Below are 15,666 nucleotides of genomic sequence, written 5' to 3'. Positions count from 1 at the left end.
AAATAAATGTAACCAAGATCAGAAGAAGGGCAAAAAATTAGAGGGAATTTTTTATGGACAGATTCCCAGGTAAAAGTCCTATATCTCAAATATATAAAGAATTTTATCAAATCTATAAGAATACAAATCATTCTCCAATTGATAAATGGTTAAATGATATGAACAGGCAATTTTCCAGTGAAGAAATCAAAACAACTGAGAGTCATATAAAAATGCTCTAAATCAGTATGGATTAGAGAAATACAAATTAAAACAACCTTGAGATATCATTTACACCTATCAGATTGGCTAAAAGGATTGAAGAGGAAAGCAAAAAATGTTGGAGGGGATGTGGAAAAATTGAGACACTATTTCACTTTTGTTGGAATTGTGAACTGATCCCATTTTGGAGTTAAATCTGGAATTATGCCCAAAAAATTACTAAACTACCTATGCCTGTTGACCCAGAAATACCATGACTAGGTCTGTTTCCTCAGATGATTAGGGAAAAATGAAAAGAACCTATATATTCTAAAATATTTATTGCAGCTCTCTTTGTGGTAGAAAAGAACTGGAAATTGTGGGGATGCCCATCAACTGGGGAATTGCTGAACAAGTTGTGGTATATGATTACAATAGAATTCTATTGTTCTGTAAAAAATGATGAGCTCAATAATCTTAGAAAAACATGGATAGACTTTCATGAAATAGTGAAAAACAAAATGAGTAGAAGAGAGAGAACATTGCATACAGTAATAACAACAATGTTTTAAGACCAACTTTCAACAAATAAGTCATTTTGGCTATTATAAATATCCAAATTAATTACAAAGGACATATGAAGACACTATCCAGAGAAAGAACTAATAAATAAAAATATATAGAGAATATATATATATATATATATGTATGTGTGTGTGTGTATACACATTTGTGCCTAATGGTAGCCATCTCTAGAATGGGGATGGGGGGTGGGGAGGGAAGAAAAAAGGGGGAAAAGGAAGTTACATGATAACTTTATTACATATTTAAAAAAATAGATTTGCAGTTTCACATACAATCATATTTCTTTTCCTATTCTACTAAGTAATGGAAATGTTTGTTTTATTTCTTAAGTTCAGAATAAAATAAGTAAAATTTAAAAAAGGAAAAGAAAATCTACTTCTAACTCCAGAATGTACAAGGAGATATTAGTCAGAAGATTTATGTTCTGAGGTTCTAATTACAGCTCCACCATCTACTAACCTTGGGCCCAGCGACAAATCACTGAATGTCTCTGTACCTCTATTTTATCATATGTGAAATGTAAATTACAATTCCTGCTCTCTCTGATGCATAAACTTATTCTGAGGATCAGATGATCTCATGTATGTGAAGTGCTTTGAAAAGCATAAAACACTATATATGTGCAAGATATTATTATGTTACTAGTCTTCAGCCCTCTCTTATACTGACCATCTCATCCTCTCAACAACATTTCAATTAGAATCTTGTGTTAATTTATTCTATAAATGACTATCTATCTAAAAATCCTTTTTTCTCTGCTATTGTTTCCCATGTCTTTCTCCTTATCCTATCTGTATAAGCAATCCTAGGAGCTAAGTTCTATAGTGGTGTCAAAATCAAATACAAACAAGTCCCTGCAGGCTCACATTGACTTAGAAAACCACAAACTAACATTATCCACGTTGTATTATATTTTATTAAAATTGTGTTAATCATGTCCCAACTACATTTTAATCTGATTGAGGCCAGAAACAGGAGTTTTTTGCCACATTTTACAAGTTCTGCTATAGAAAATATTGAGTTTTGCTATAGGAAATATTATTCTGAATTTGCAAACAAGAAAAACAAGCATCAGAGAAAGCAAAAATTTGCCAATAGTCACAGATGTAGATCTTTGTGATTCCATATTCAGCATTCTTTTCATAAGAAGCAGGATTTGTACCCAATGAAGAAGCAATATAGGCCATGCTCCTCCCTTACAGAAACATGACTTCTGTTCTCCTGGGGCTTAAAGCCTGATTACGGAGAAATCTAATTATATTGCTCTTAACAATATCCCTGTTGCTATCACCTACCAAGCTTTAGGGCATTCTTTGTCACTCTACAGCCTCAGCACTTGGCTAACTACCTTGCCTCTTCTTTAACCTCCATCATCATGCTTGAGAAATTCAGTTTCTGTGAATGATGAACCTTCTAATACTTTTATTCATCGAGGTCATCTTCCATGATTCCTACCTGCATTCTGGACATCCTCTTAAGGGGACGGTCATATCTGTACCACTCTGGGGAAAATCCTGACAACTGACTTTTACCTCTCTAGTCACAATCTCCCATGCTTCCATCACTATCATTGCTTCACTATACCCCACCCTGGTTTTTCTTCCTTATCACAACTCTGAGTCCCTCAGTCTTTCACTCTCCATTTAGCATCACTATTCTGGCTTCATTTCTTTGACTTCACAGTTCTGAATCTACAACAGGTCAATGAAGCAAAGTATTGCACTACATCTTTTATGTGCAATTCCATATATCATTACTCTGATAACAGCTTTTTTAAGGCTTCTCTTTTATCACACCTTCATCTACAATTCATTCTCCTCTCTCACACAGATGGCTTTGCTCCCTACTATTTCCCAAGAATAATGAGACCATGGGAAGCTAGATATTGCAATGAATAGAGTACCAGACCTAGACTCAGGAGGACCTGAGTTCAAATCTGGCCACAGACACTTGACACTTACTAGCTGTGTGACCTTGGGCAAGTCACTTAAGCCCAGCTACTTTGTCCTCTCCCCCTCAAAAAAAAAAAGAAAAATGAGATGATTCATTATGAGCTACTTCATCTCTTATTTTCTAAGGCCCCAATTATGCCTTAATTAAGAGGTGTCAAAGACATAGCCAATGGGCTGCATTTAGAGTTAGAGTGTGACCTGAATCAGATTAAAATGTAATTAGGAAATATTTAACACAACAAATACACATACAATAACACACAGGTAATATTACATTTTATTTTTTTTTTTTTTTTGGAGAGGGGGAAGGCAGGGCAATTGGGGTTAAGTGACTTATCCAGGGTCATACAGCTAGTAAGTGTGTCAAGTAACTTGAGGCAGGATTTGAACTCAGGTCCTCCTGACTCCAGGGCCAGTGCTCTACTCACAGTGCCACCTAGCTGCACCAATATTACATTTTAAAACTAAGTTATATGCAGTCCACAGAGATCTGTGGTTTCATTGGCCCATTTCTATTTGAGTTTGACACTACTATCCTAACCAACTCAATGCCCTCTCCTTTACCCCTGCCTTAGGAGATGAGGTGACTTTCTTCCCTGGAAAATTCCTTCCACTTATCTTTGATCTCAACTCCACAAGTTTCCTCTGGGAAGTCACTCCATTTACTACTTCCCTCTTTATCATCTTTAATCATTCTCTTATCACTGGCTTTTTCCTCAATGACTAAAAACTGGCAACGTTTTCCCTCATACTAAAACAATCTTTCATTAATCTTGTAATTCCTTCAAGTGATATTCTTGTCTCTTTCCCCTACTTCAGTGCAAAATTTCTAGTGACTTCTACTTTCTGTCTCCACTTTCCTACTATTAATTATTTCTCACTAACTCGTTTATAAAAGCCACATCATCTATCTTCCACGTGATCTACTATAAGGAAGCTCACCCAGGTTAATTACTTTTTAATTGCCCAAGACTATGGCATTCTCTCACCTTCCTTGGCCTTTTTGTACATTTGAAACTCTTAACAATCCCCTAGCATAGTGGGTTCTCTCTGCTACTCGAATTCCCAAAACATTACTTTCTCTAGTCCTACTCTTTTTTTTTCTTCGGCTGTAAACCCATACCTCCAGCTGCCCATTGGATATCTGCTCCTGAATGTCCTACTGGCAAACTTGCTATGTCTAAAACTCAACTCATGGTCCTCCCTTTCTCCCAAACCCTCACTTTCCATGACTGTGGCTGACAATATAAGCAATAACAAATCTATCACTTCTTTCAATACATTAGCAATGAGTTTTTTTTCTTGGTCTAATGATTTAAACCTATTCAGAACAGTTAAGACCTATTTTACTATCTCTGATTTATATTGAGTTTCATCTCTCTATGATTTTTGTTCTTTTTTTTCTCAGTTCAAAGATTGTTCTCCTAGGCAGAAAAAAAGAAGCAAAATAAGAGTAAGTAGTTTTGCCTTCTCCCCATCTTCCATCATCATATCATCTCTCCATGTGTGTCAATACATTCTTTCACCTCCATACTTCATATCAAAAATACTTTTTAAAATCTTTAGTTTGCCCTTAGTAGTCTCAACTCATTCTGAATTTCAGTTTTCCAGATACTATTTTTGTTGGCCCACATCATATTTTTGTATTCTTCTTCTGTTATCTTACCTTGCTTCCTTTTCTATATATGTCTTTTTAAAATTGAAAGTGGCTAATCAGTTCCCTAGGCATACGTATCCTTCCCTGTTCAATTATTCACAAGAATTGTTCTTTTTGTCTTCAGACTTTCATTTCTGAAAACATTCCATTCTTTTGGCCTGCCTTATGAGACCAGGAGATACTATCTATCGTTTTTTCTGAACCCTTTGAAATATATTGTCCCAATGTATAAGATTCAAAATCTAAGGATGTCTTTCTTCTCCTCTATCATAGATTCTAAATGCAATGGTTATTCCCCCTCCCCTCCTGTCACCCCAAGGACCTTTTCATTTTAATTTCAACTTTAGTTCCTTCTTTTTGGTGAAAATCAGGCACAGGTTAGCAGTTATTCTTACTGGTCTTTCCACCTTTTGAAGGATTATATTATAATTAAATCAAGTAAAGACGTTGGCTGCTCCAGTTGCTACAGATGGTAGCTAGATAAACGAATTCTACTATCACTACTTTATCACAATTCTGAACCAAATTTGATCAATTAAAAAAAATCTTTCTCCAGTTCCTTTCTGTCCAAGTGATCTGTGGTGTACCTGGATAACAATATTGTTTCAGTTTCTTCTCCTACTTTTCTTAACTGTCATTTCTAAGTTTCTTCCATGCCTATGTTATTCATATACAAATGCTCCATCCCCTACTTTTGTAAAATTTAACCTACCAGAATAATATCCCAGTCATGAGTTCTATCCCACTAAGCCTCAGAGTAACTAACAGCTCAAATATGCATCATTGCATTTAGCTTTCTAACTCACCTTGTTTGTTACTGATACTCTTTGCTTTTGTATAGGTTCCCCCGAGTCTATTGGTTTTATTGCTGGTTCAGTTTTTGGATTTCTGGCTTTTATAAATTTATGAATAGGCAGTTAGGTGACATAGGTGATGGTGAGTTCAAATACTCTTCTAGATATTAACTAGCTCTGTGACTATGGTAAAGTCATTTAATCTCAGCCTTGGTTTCTTTAAGTATTAAATGTGGGTAATACTAGCTTTGTGGGAATCAAATCAGAAAATTTCTATAAAGGGCTTTGCAAATCTTAAAGTTCTGTAAATGTTAGGTTTTATCATTATTACGATTATTTTAATTTTTGCCATTCTTTCTGCAATGTTTATACTCTCTATGGCATCTACATGAAAGCAGGCTTCTCTCTAACATTTTCTTTTCAGCTTAAAGTCCATCTGATTGATTTCCTAGATTCTAGATGAATGCATTTCAATATATGCTTTTATTTATGTGCACTGGAGCTCCAATTGAGTCCATAATTCCTATATTAGGTGCTGTAGTCAAGAAATTCACATTCTCTTTTCAGATGCAATCCTTTTAACCGTCTGTATAGTTCTCAAACCTGCAAATCTAACACAATTTTCTGAAGCCCTTATATTCAATCATCAACAGTGATGAAAATGCCACCTGTGCCCCCCAAGTCTTCAAGGAAGGGAAAGGAAGATGGAACGAGTATTTATTAAGCATGGGCACTATGCTAAGCACTTTACAAATATTATCTCATTTGATCCTCATAACAGCCCTTCAAGGTTGGTGTTGAGTTGTTTCAGTCATGTACAATATTTTATGACCCCCCTCCCCTTTAGGGTTTTCTTTGGCAAAGATATTGGAGGGATTTGCAATTTCATTCTCCAGTTCATTTTATAGATGAGGAAACTGAGGCAAACAAGGTTAAGTGACTTGCCCAGAGTCATACAGTTATTAAGCATCTGAGATTAAATTTGAATTTAGGTCCTCCCGACCCCAGAGCTGGCCCTGTATCCACTGCACCACCTAGCTGCCCTATGCTTGGAGGTAGGTACTGTTATTATCCCTGTTTTATAGTTGAGAATATTGAGGGAAACAGAGTTTAAGTAAATAGTCCACATAGCTAATAAGTGTCTGACGCTCAATTTGAACTCAGTTCTACTCCAAACTCATTGCTCCATTCACTGTGCCGTGCAGCTGCCTTAACTTTTGGCTCGACTTCCTCCTCCTTAGAAATGCATTATAGATTTCTTCTGGGATCTATCATTTATATGTATGCCAGCTATGAATGACCAAAAAGACAAAAGGAGTCATCATTGAAAAACATACCTCTAATTTATTTTATTACCCTTATACAAAGTTTCGGACTTGAAGACTAAAAACTATTTAGTGGAGCTGAATGCTTTCTTACTCTCTTCAAAGATCATGGATTTAAATTCACTGATAACATCATTTTCCTTATCAGTTAGAAGATTGTTCTATATCATAAAGAAAGCAAAAGCCATACAAAAGTTGAGTTGATACTGCCCAATACCATTGCCTTCTCTATCCTAAGCAGAGATCCTATTCTTTCATCATTCCTTTACTCTATATATAGCAATTAAAAAAAAAAAACCTCTTGTTATCTTTGGTTTTCCTTGCCTGACTCCTTTCACACTCAAAATTCCTGATTTATTTTTTCTTACAGGATCTTTTCATTGTTTGGTAGGTATCCTCTAACCACAACTTTTGCTTCATCTTCTATAAAAATATTTTTTAAAAAAGAATCTCTATTACCAATATCCATAGTATAGTTGTATCCACATAATTTTCTTTAAAATTTTCTTCTTCACTGTAATCACTGTTTTTTTTTGTGCTATGAGAACTTCATAAATGAAAGCATCCCACGCATCTTGGATTCATGTATTCTGCATAATCTCCAGTCATGGAATACCGAACTTTCCCCCGGGCCATTTGAAAACTACTTTAAAAATATGGATGTGTGTCACACTATGCATCGTCTATTCTCTCCACCACCACCACCCTACATCCAACATAGATGGTAAGATGTAGTTCTCACTGGTTCTTTCAATTTGGATGATTAGTGGTACATTATTGCCAGAATCAGGCCTCAAATAATATTTCCCTTTGTTACTTTCTCCACACTTTTAGGAATGAAATTGTCATCAAGTCAACTCAATATATTAATCATTACTCTCCACTTTTATGAGAGACAGGGACAGAGAAAGAGAGAGACAAAGAGACACACGCAGAGAGACAGAGAAAGAAAGCTCGAACAGACTATGCTTAAACCTACCTCTAACCCTTCACGTCCTCATACGCACTCGACAGTATATCATGTTTTTTTGAGACAGAATTATTATATATTTCCTCAACTTATCAATACTTATTTTTGCTTTCTGACTAGGTAGCCTTTAATATACTCCAATTACAATATCACTCCTATTTCTCTTTCCACTAAGTGTTATTTCTTTATGCTCTGCCCCAACTCCCAACCCTCTTAGATTTCCTCTCTCACCTTCACAGTATTTATTGTTATTCCACCATTCCTTTTATCTAATTTGTTAAATTTGAATAAATAAAACTTTCTATAATCCTATTAGTCATGAGCCTCATCTGTCCTTGTACTGAAACTGGTAAGTTGAAAATATACCTCCTTCTGTCAAAGTCTTTAGATCACTTTGTTTTATATCCATGCTCTGCACATTTTTGTAGTGCTATCTAAGGCTCAATGCTTTATTACAATCCCTTTTCATGGTTCCTGTCTCCTCTGAGTTACTGATCTTTTCCACTTCTATTCTTTATCCTATCTCATACCTGCTATTCTCTACGCTCTCCGACTTTGTGCAGTACACAACTTTGGCTTTAAGCCCTGAAGAAACTCAACCCTCATCTTTTTGTTGTTGCTGTTTCTCTTTAATAAGAGATGATCTTGTGAAAGTGTTTTGATACAGATATTAATTTCACATGTAAAATAAGTGATAACAAAAATGGAAGTTAATTTTAAGCAAATAATTCAATGTTTATCCTTTCTAAGTCAATTTATATCATTTTTGTTCCATTCAACAAACATTTATTGAATGGCTATGTGTGCTTTACTCTGTACAAGGTATTGTGGGGATCATAAAGATAAACAAGACATATTCCCTGACCATGAGGAGATCATAATGTAGTGAGAGAAATAATGCAGTTTATTACTACAAAAGGTCAAGTTAGACACACGCAAAAGGAGTGCAAAGTACAATGGAAAAACAGAGAAGGAGAAGAATCCCTAGTCAAATTGGTACAGTAGGTTCCAGAGAAAAAATCAATAACCTAAATTCTTAACTGACCATAGTTTTCAGATTCCAAAGCTTCACATTGAAATAAAATAATATACTAACCATCTCCTAATGCTAAACCTAGATTTTTGCAAAAAGATCCTGCCCTAACTAATTAATGAAAGTGTTTTTGCTGATTTTTAAAGCTGAATTAATTTTATTATCTTCTTTGTCTCCTGGTGCATATTTCATTTTTTTATTGAATATGGTCCATTCTGTTGTAAAATTAATGGCTTACTTTCTTCTTTCTTTCTGGTTGTAAAACTAATGTCTTACTTTCTTCTGCTGGCAAGGGTTTCTTCACCGTCTCTTGAAGAGATCTTCATTCCTTGCTTATCTTTGTTCTGATCAAGAGAACAACCAGGGGTTTGTGTAGGTGTTCTGACAGGGGGACCACAGATCTTGTTCACCTTTTTAAAAGAAAGTAATAAGAAAGAGTTAGTAATATGGCCTTTGAGGGATTTTCAGTCTCCATCTGTACCACCTCCTCCTTATTCACTCAAGTAGGAAAGCATAGGCCGACCTATATTGTTAGGTCTTTATTCATATGAGGCTTCAAGCATAGGATTTTTATGACATTTTCAAACTAACTAAATATGTTTCATTGACAAATGGCAATTGTGACAAATTCATACTTTATGTGATTCATCCACAGTGCTTAGCACAGTTCATAAAGAAAAATTAAATAAGAGTTTTGGATGATGTTGGAGGTGATGTGTATAAAGGCATTAAGGTAACAAATTTAAAATAAATGAATTGGCTGGCTTGAAGATGAAACCTAGAAAAAGGCCTCACAATTTAATGGTTCTATAAATCAAATAGTGAAGCAAAGTAGAATGGTGGTTAGGGTTATGATTCTTTCCACCATTTAGTATATGCAAAAGATATGTTAGATATTAGGAAAGGTTAAGGGAATGGACTTGTGATCACTGATGTAGCAAATGCCTGGTAAGAAAACTTGGTCTACCAATGCAGATTTGCAACTTATAATCTTCAAGAGTTGCTTCTCTAGGAAACTTAAATGAAATGTTAAATGACTTGCCCAAGTTTAAACAGTGAGGATGTGTCACATGCAGCACTTGAATCCACATCTTCCTGGCTTCAAAGTTGAGTCTACACCTGCTATACTATATTGCATACATAATTCAAAGATTTAGAATTTCACCAATATGAATAGCACCTGAGTACTCATGGAATACAGATTGAAATTCTTCTCTACTATACTGTGCAGTATTTATAAGGTGCTGTGGTAAGAAAAAAATAAGTAAATAAAATAAATAAAATAGTAAATAAAAAAACCAATCCATTTTCTGGTAGTATAAGTTCTCTGGACTTATTTAGTTTGGTCCTCAAATGACAAGCACACAATTTGTCACTGAGTCTGGATTAAAATACTTTCTTGCTTGATAGGCTCTGTGAGAGTTTACACCTATCTGGCCTAGCCTTTGAGAACAAAGGATTATTTCCATGACACAATGAGGCATCAGGGTAGCACTTTAGTGAATAATGTATAATGTATGCAATATCTGTATGTATATATATGATATCATAATTCGTATAAAAGACCATCGTATAATTAAGTAGCTTAAAATAAGTCAATGAGAGAAAGTAATATATTTAAAAGACAAATATGCATCAAATAGTCTCAGTTGGTTCTAAAAGGAAGTCCATTCAAGCAACAGAGATCTTATTTATGACCTGGATTTCTGTAGATAGGAAAGCACTACCTTAAATTGAGTTTGAAAGTTAAACAGTTTAGAGTGAAATTTAAAAGAATATGTCATTCTCCAATTGATAAATGGCCAAAGGATATGAACAGAGAGTTTTCAAAGAAATCAAAGCTATATATAGTCATATAAAAATGATCTAAATCACTATTGATTAGAGAAATGCAAATTAAAACAACTATGAGGTACCACCTCACACCTATCAGACTGGCTAATATGATTTTTAAAAAAAGAAAAATAATGGATGTTAGAGAGGATATGGGAGAACTGGGACACTAATGCATTGTTGGTGAAGCTGTGAACCGATCCAACCATTCCGGAGAACAATTTGGAACTATGCCCAAAGGGCTATAAAATTGTACATACTTTTTGATTCAGCAATACCACTGCTGGGTCCATATACTTCAAAGACATCAAAAAAAGGGGAAAGGACATATTTGTACAAAAAAATTTGCAGCTTCTTTGTGGTGGTTACGAATTGGAAATTGAGGAAATGCCCAACAACTGGGGAATGATCAAACAAGCTGTGATAGATGACTGTGGTGGAATATTATTGTATTTAGGAAATGATAAGTATTATTTCAGAAAAACCTGGAAAGACTGAACTGATACAAAGTCAAGTGAGCAGAACCAGGAGAACACTGTACATAGTAACAGTGATACCGTACAGTGAAGAACTGTGAAAAACTTAGCTATTCTCAGCAATACAATGATCTAAGACAATCCCAAAGGACTCATGATGAAATATGTTATCTGCCTCCAGAGAAAGAATGGATATTATCTGAATACAGACTGAAGCAAACCATTTTTCACCTCTTCTTTCTTTCTTTCATTTTTTTGTTCTAGTCTTCTTATACAAAATGACTAACATGGAAATATTTTATATGATTGCACATATATAACCTATAATAGATTGCTTACTATTTTAGGGAAACGGTAGGAAAGGGAGAGAGAGGGTAAAGAATTCAGAACTCAAAACTTAAAAAAAACAAATGCAAAAATTGTTTTAACATGTAATGGGGGGGAAATAAAATATTCATATAAAAAGAAAATTAAACAGTTTGATCTGGAATCTACTAACATTCTCTAATTAAAATACAAGAACCCAATTTAATGTTTCTTTCCATGATGTATTCTGAGAAAGTGGGGGGAGGAGCATGAATCTATGATACTGCTGCCATTCTATTTTGCTTCATTTTTTGATTTATAGAATCATTATACTGTGAAGCCTAGGCTTCATCTACGAGTCCATAATAGTAGTGTATTTTAGATTCATTATCTAAACAATGTCCCTTATACAGATTACCCCAACATCATCCAAAACCTCTTATTAGATTTTTCTTTATGAAAACATTTTTATGAGATATACTAAGCATTGTGGGAGAATCATCCATACACAATGCATGTCTATTGTGGAGTTTCAAAACTTACACAGGCAAAGAATTAGTGTTGTGAAATGGAAAGATCACCAAATAAGGAGTTAAGAAACCTAGGTTTTAGCACCAACTTCATGGGTGTTCTGGAAGCAGCTTATATTGCAAGACTTGCCTATTGTTAAACTTTCAGTGTGAGCATTTGCACTTCATAAATTGGCAAATACCACATATCAGGGTTTGAGTTATTGTTTTGTTGATTGTCTAGACTCAAAAAGTGATGAAGAAAATACTAATAATAAAGATTAAAATTAAAATTTTGTCATGGAATCATTTTTGGGGGGAGAGCTAGTTTTATATATATACATTCCTTCTCATCTTGTGCTATTTTTATCTATAACTTTCCATAAATTCTACAAAGGGCATGCATTCAACATACTGGTGACCTACCTTGATCTCTTCATATTGTATAAGTATCAATAAAACATATGAGTCACCCACTGGTTGTTCCCTGTACTCATAATGTAATATGACTATTTCATCTTTTGGAGGTATAGCTTAAGTATCACCGGACCTCTATCCCTCAATACCCCTCTTTATAAGCCTTTAAAAACAACCATCCCCCTTTGTAACAATAAGCGTAGAGAAGCAAAACTATTCTACACACTGGCTATATTGGGAAATACATATCTCATTCTCTAGTCCATCACCACCCTGTGAGTAGGTGGCAGCAAGCTTCATTATTGGTCCTTTGGAGCTATGGTTAGTTACTGCATTGATCAAAGTTCTTAGGTCCTTAAAAACTATTTGTCTTTACAATGTTGTAAGCATTTTACAAATTGGCCTCCTAGTTCTGTTCAGTTTATTCTGTATTAGTTCATACAAATCTTTATTGATTTCCCTGAATCTATTTGCTTTGTTGTTTCTCATGCCACAATAATATTCCATTACATTTATATAAAGAGACAATGAGCTGTGGTGGATAGAAATCTGGCCTTAGAACAAGAAAGATCTGGGCTTAAGTCCTCCCTCTGTCACTTGTTGATCATTTGAACTTAAGCAAGTTATCTAATTTCTCAATATTCTAGGCTACTCTCTAAGATCATAAGTCAGAAAGAAATATTTGATACTCTTTATCACTGAAATCATAGATCCAGTACCTATCTCTATCCTTATCCCTAACTTACATGTGTAAAACATTATTTGTTCAGCTATTCCCAAATAAATGGGCATCTCCTTTGTTCACATTTCTTTGCTACAGAAAAAGAGTGTGATACTAAATATTTTTGTACTTCTGGTCCTTTCTTTTTCCATTTTATATCTCTGGTAGTACTGATTGTCTCACTGGTAAAAGGGTACATATGCATATTTAAGTAACAAGTTTTTGTTATAAAATTAAGTTGATTTTGGCTGCCATTTCTCATTGTCTAAAAAGGAGATTATTAGCTGAGGTAGTATTGATGGTCCTTGGGTTTTCAATTAGGTCAATTATCTTATATCATCTAAACTTCATAAGAAATGGTAGTAATCTATGCCAAAGCTTGTTCTTTCACAAATTTATTTTTTTCAGCATCAAGAACAAGTCGATTAAATAGGACATATGTAACTTCTGCTCATTATTTTTCTTATTTGATACTGATTATAACAATTGCTATAAAAAGTTAATGTTTCACTGCACAAAGATAGCTAATTCACATATGACTCTCACATTGGTAACTCATCACTTCTAGATGTTAAAACAAAATAAGTTTCTGTTTATGATGTTATCAGGTACTCATCATATTCATTTGCCAATATTTACTTTCTTCTTGAAGAAAGAATTCATGATGTATGAGCAGCAGAGACTGATATACTCTATAAGCCTCTGGATTTTCTTGTTCATTACCTCCTGAGTGCTGTGTTATAAAGTAAACATTTTTCCCATCCTTCCTTATGTCTTCTGTGACATTGAAATCACTCAATATTAAAATGTATGCTGATTTTATTTGGAGCATTTTATCAAGTTCTTTGTAAAATTTCTCTACTTCCTTAATCTCTGCAAAAGATTTTGACGTCATGAGATAGAATTTTCGTCATGGTGGTCTTCTTAAAAATGCTTATCCTCAGCATTTCTTACATAATGTATGATGAACGAGTGACACATAACATTAAGTTTCAATCAATTGACAAGGATTTAATAACACTTAGTATGTGCCAGACACTATGCTACAAGCTGGGGTGGGGGGAAGGGTGGGAATGAAGTAGTCCTTGCCCTTAAAAAGTTTATATTCTATTGGGAAGATGATATGTATACATATAAGTATTTTTAAAAAAAGAAATATAAGGTAATTTTGAAGAAATGACACTAGCAGTTAGGGAAATTCAAAAAGGTTTCATATAAAAGATGGTGCTTGAGTTCAATTTTGAAGGAACCGAATCCTAAAATGTGGAGGTGAGGAAGAAGTATATTACAGGCATGGCAAACAGCCAATGGAAGAGAATGGAGATAGGAAATGGAGTACCATATACTAGGAAAAGCAAGAAGAATAGTTTGTCTGAACTGTAGCATGGGTGGAAGAGAATAATGTTCAGTAAAGCTGAAGAGGTAGGTTGAGACCAGGTTGTAAAGAGTTTTAAACATCAAACCAAAAAGTTCATATTTTATCCTAGAGACAATGGAGAAGCATTAGAGTTTATTATGTAGGAGATGGGATCAGATCTGTGTTTTAGGAAAATTACTTTGGTAGCTGTGTGAAGGGTGGAATAGTCAGAGACAATGAGGTAGCGATAACAACCAGAATGTATTTAATTATTTCTGGTAAGAAGCAATGAAAGTCTGAAATTGAAAGAGTGGAGTGATTGTGCAGGTGATGAAAAGGGAATAGAGGTGAGGGCTGTTGTGGAGGTCACTATGACAAAATTGAAAAAATTGGCTTTGTGGAACAAAGTAAACTGAGGAATTGAGAATAATATCAAGGTTTTTAAATCTGGGTAGGTGGAAGAACGGTGCTAGCTGACAACAAAAAAGAAATTTTGGAAGAGGAGTACATTTGGAAGGAAAGACCTGAGGTGCCTACATGGTGTCCCCTTTGAAATGTCTAATAGGCAATCTGTCAAGTGGGAAAGAGATTAGCCTGAATATATAGGTTTGTGAGTCATCTAAATATGGATGATATTTAAAACCACTGGGCTAAGAAATTATTGAGATATTGTAGAGAAAGATGAGAAGAAAAGCCAGGACAAAGTCATGGAGAATGTTCATAATTAGTGGGCATGATATTGATGACAATCCAGCACCAGCAACCAAACAGGTCAGAGGAGGAGGTAGACCCAATAGAATGGAGTATGACAAACACATACACACACACACACACACACACACACACACACACACACACACACACACAAACACAAACACATCCACAAACAAAAAATGGGAGTACCTAGGAGAGGATGGCCAGCAGTTTCTAATGCAGTATATAGATACTGAAGGATGAAGACTGAAAAAAGGCTAGATTTGGCAAATAAAAGATCACTGGTAACTTTGAAGGAAGCATTTCCAAAAGAGTGATGAGGTTAGAAACCAGAATGCAAAAGGATGAGAAGGGAGCTGCAGGGTAAGAAGATACGATGAATATAAACAATGACTTCAAGGAGTTTGGTCTGTGAAAGGAAGAATAAATCTAGGATTATAACTTGAGAGCTTGACGGAACAAAAGTTTTGAAGGATAGAGGAGACAGGCATGTGCATAGTATCATATCTGGAACATACTAGACACTGAATAAATATGTGAATGATTGGCAGGCAACAGTGAAGGAATTAATAACTAGGGAGATATTGAAGATTAGAAAAGTGAGAATGATTGTGGAAGGTAAGTTGTTGGAGTTGACAGGAGAAGAGATGGCATAAAACAATCTCTGGAAGTGGGCCAGAGGATCAACAATGTCAAGAACTTAGAACCATACATATATCCCCATTCACAGCAACCAACAAGAAGTGCTGGCAATAGAGGTACCCTTCACCTTTGCCTTCCCTTCTCCTGAAACCATGAGTCACCCAGATCCCACTGGGTCTGCTGGCTGAGAAAAGT

At 34.9% G+C, this 15,666-nt stretch overlaps 1 protein-coding gene across 1 annotated transcript in view; it reads right to left on the bottom strand.

The window, feature by feature from the left end:
• GPC5 (glypican 5) overlaps nucleotides 1-15,666 on the bottom strand; it is a 1,045,029-nt gene that overhangs the window by 534,057 nt on the left and 495,306 nt on the right. The window contains exon 4 of the mRNA XM_036755769.1: nucleotides 8,773-8,906. Within this exon, the coding sequence (XP_036611664.1) occupies nucleotides 8,773-8,906 (134 nt within the window). The remainder of the gene's footprint in view (nucleotides 1-8,772; nucleotides 8,907-15,666) is intronic.

This window comes from Trichosurus vulpecula, chromosome 4 (assembly GCF_011100635.1).
Source record: "Trichosurus vulpecula isolate mTriVul1 chromosome 4, mTriVul1.pri, whole genome shotgun sequence".
Classification (NCBI taxonomy): Eukaryota; Metazoa; Chordata; class Mammalia; order Diprotodontia; family Phalangeridae; genus Trichosurus; species Trichosurus vulpecula.
This window is presented reverse-complemented; position numbering and strand designations above follow the sequence as displayed.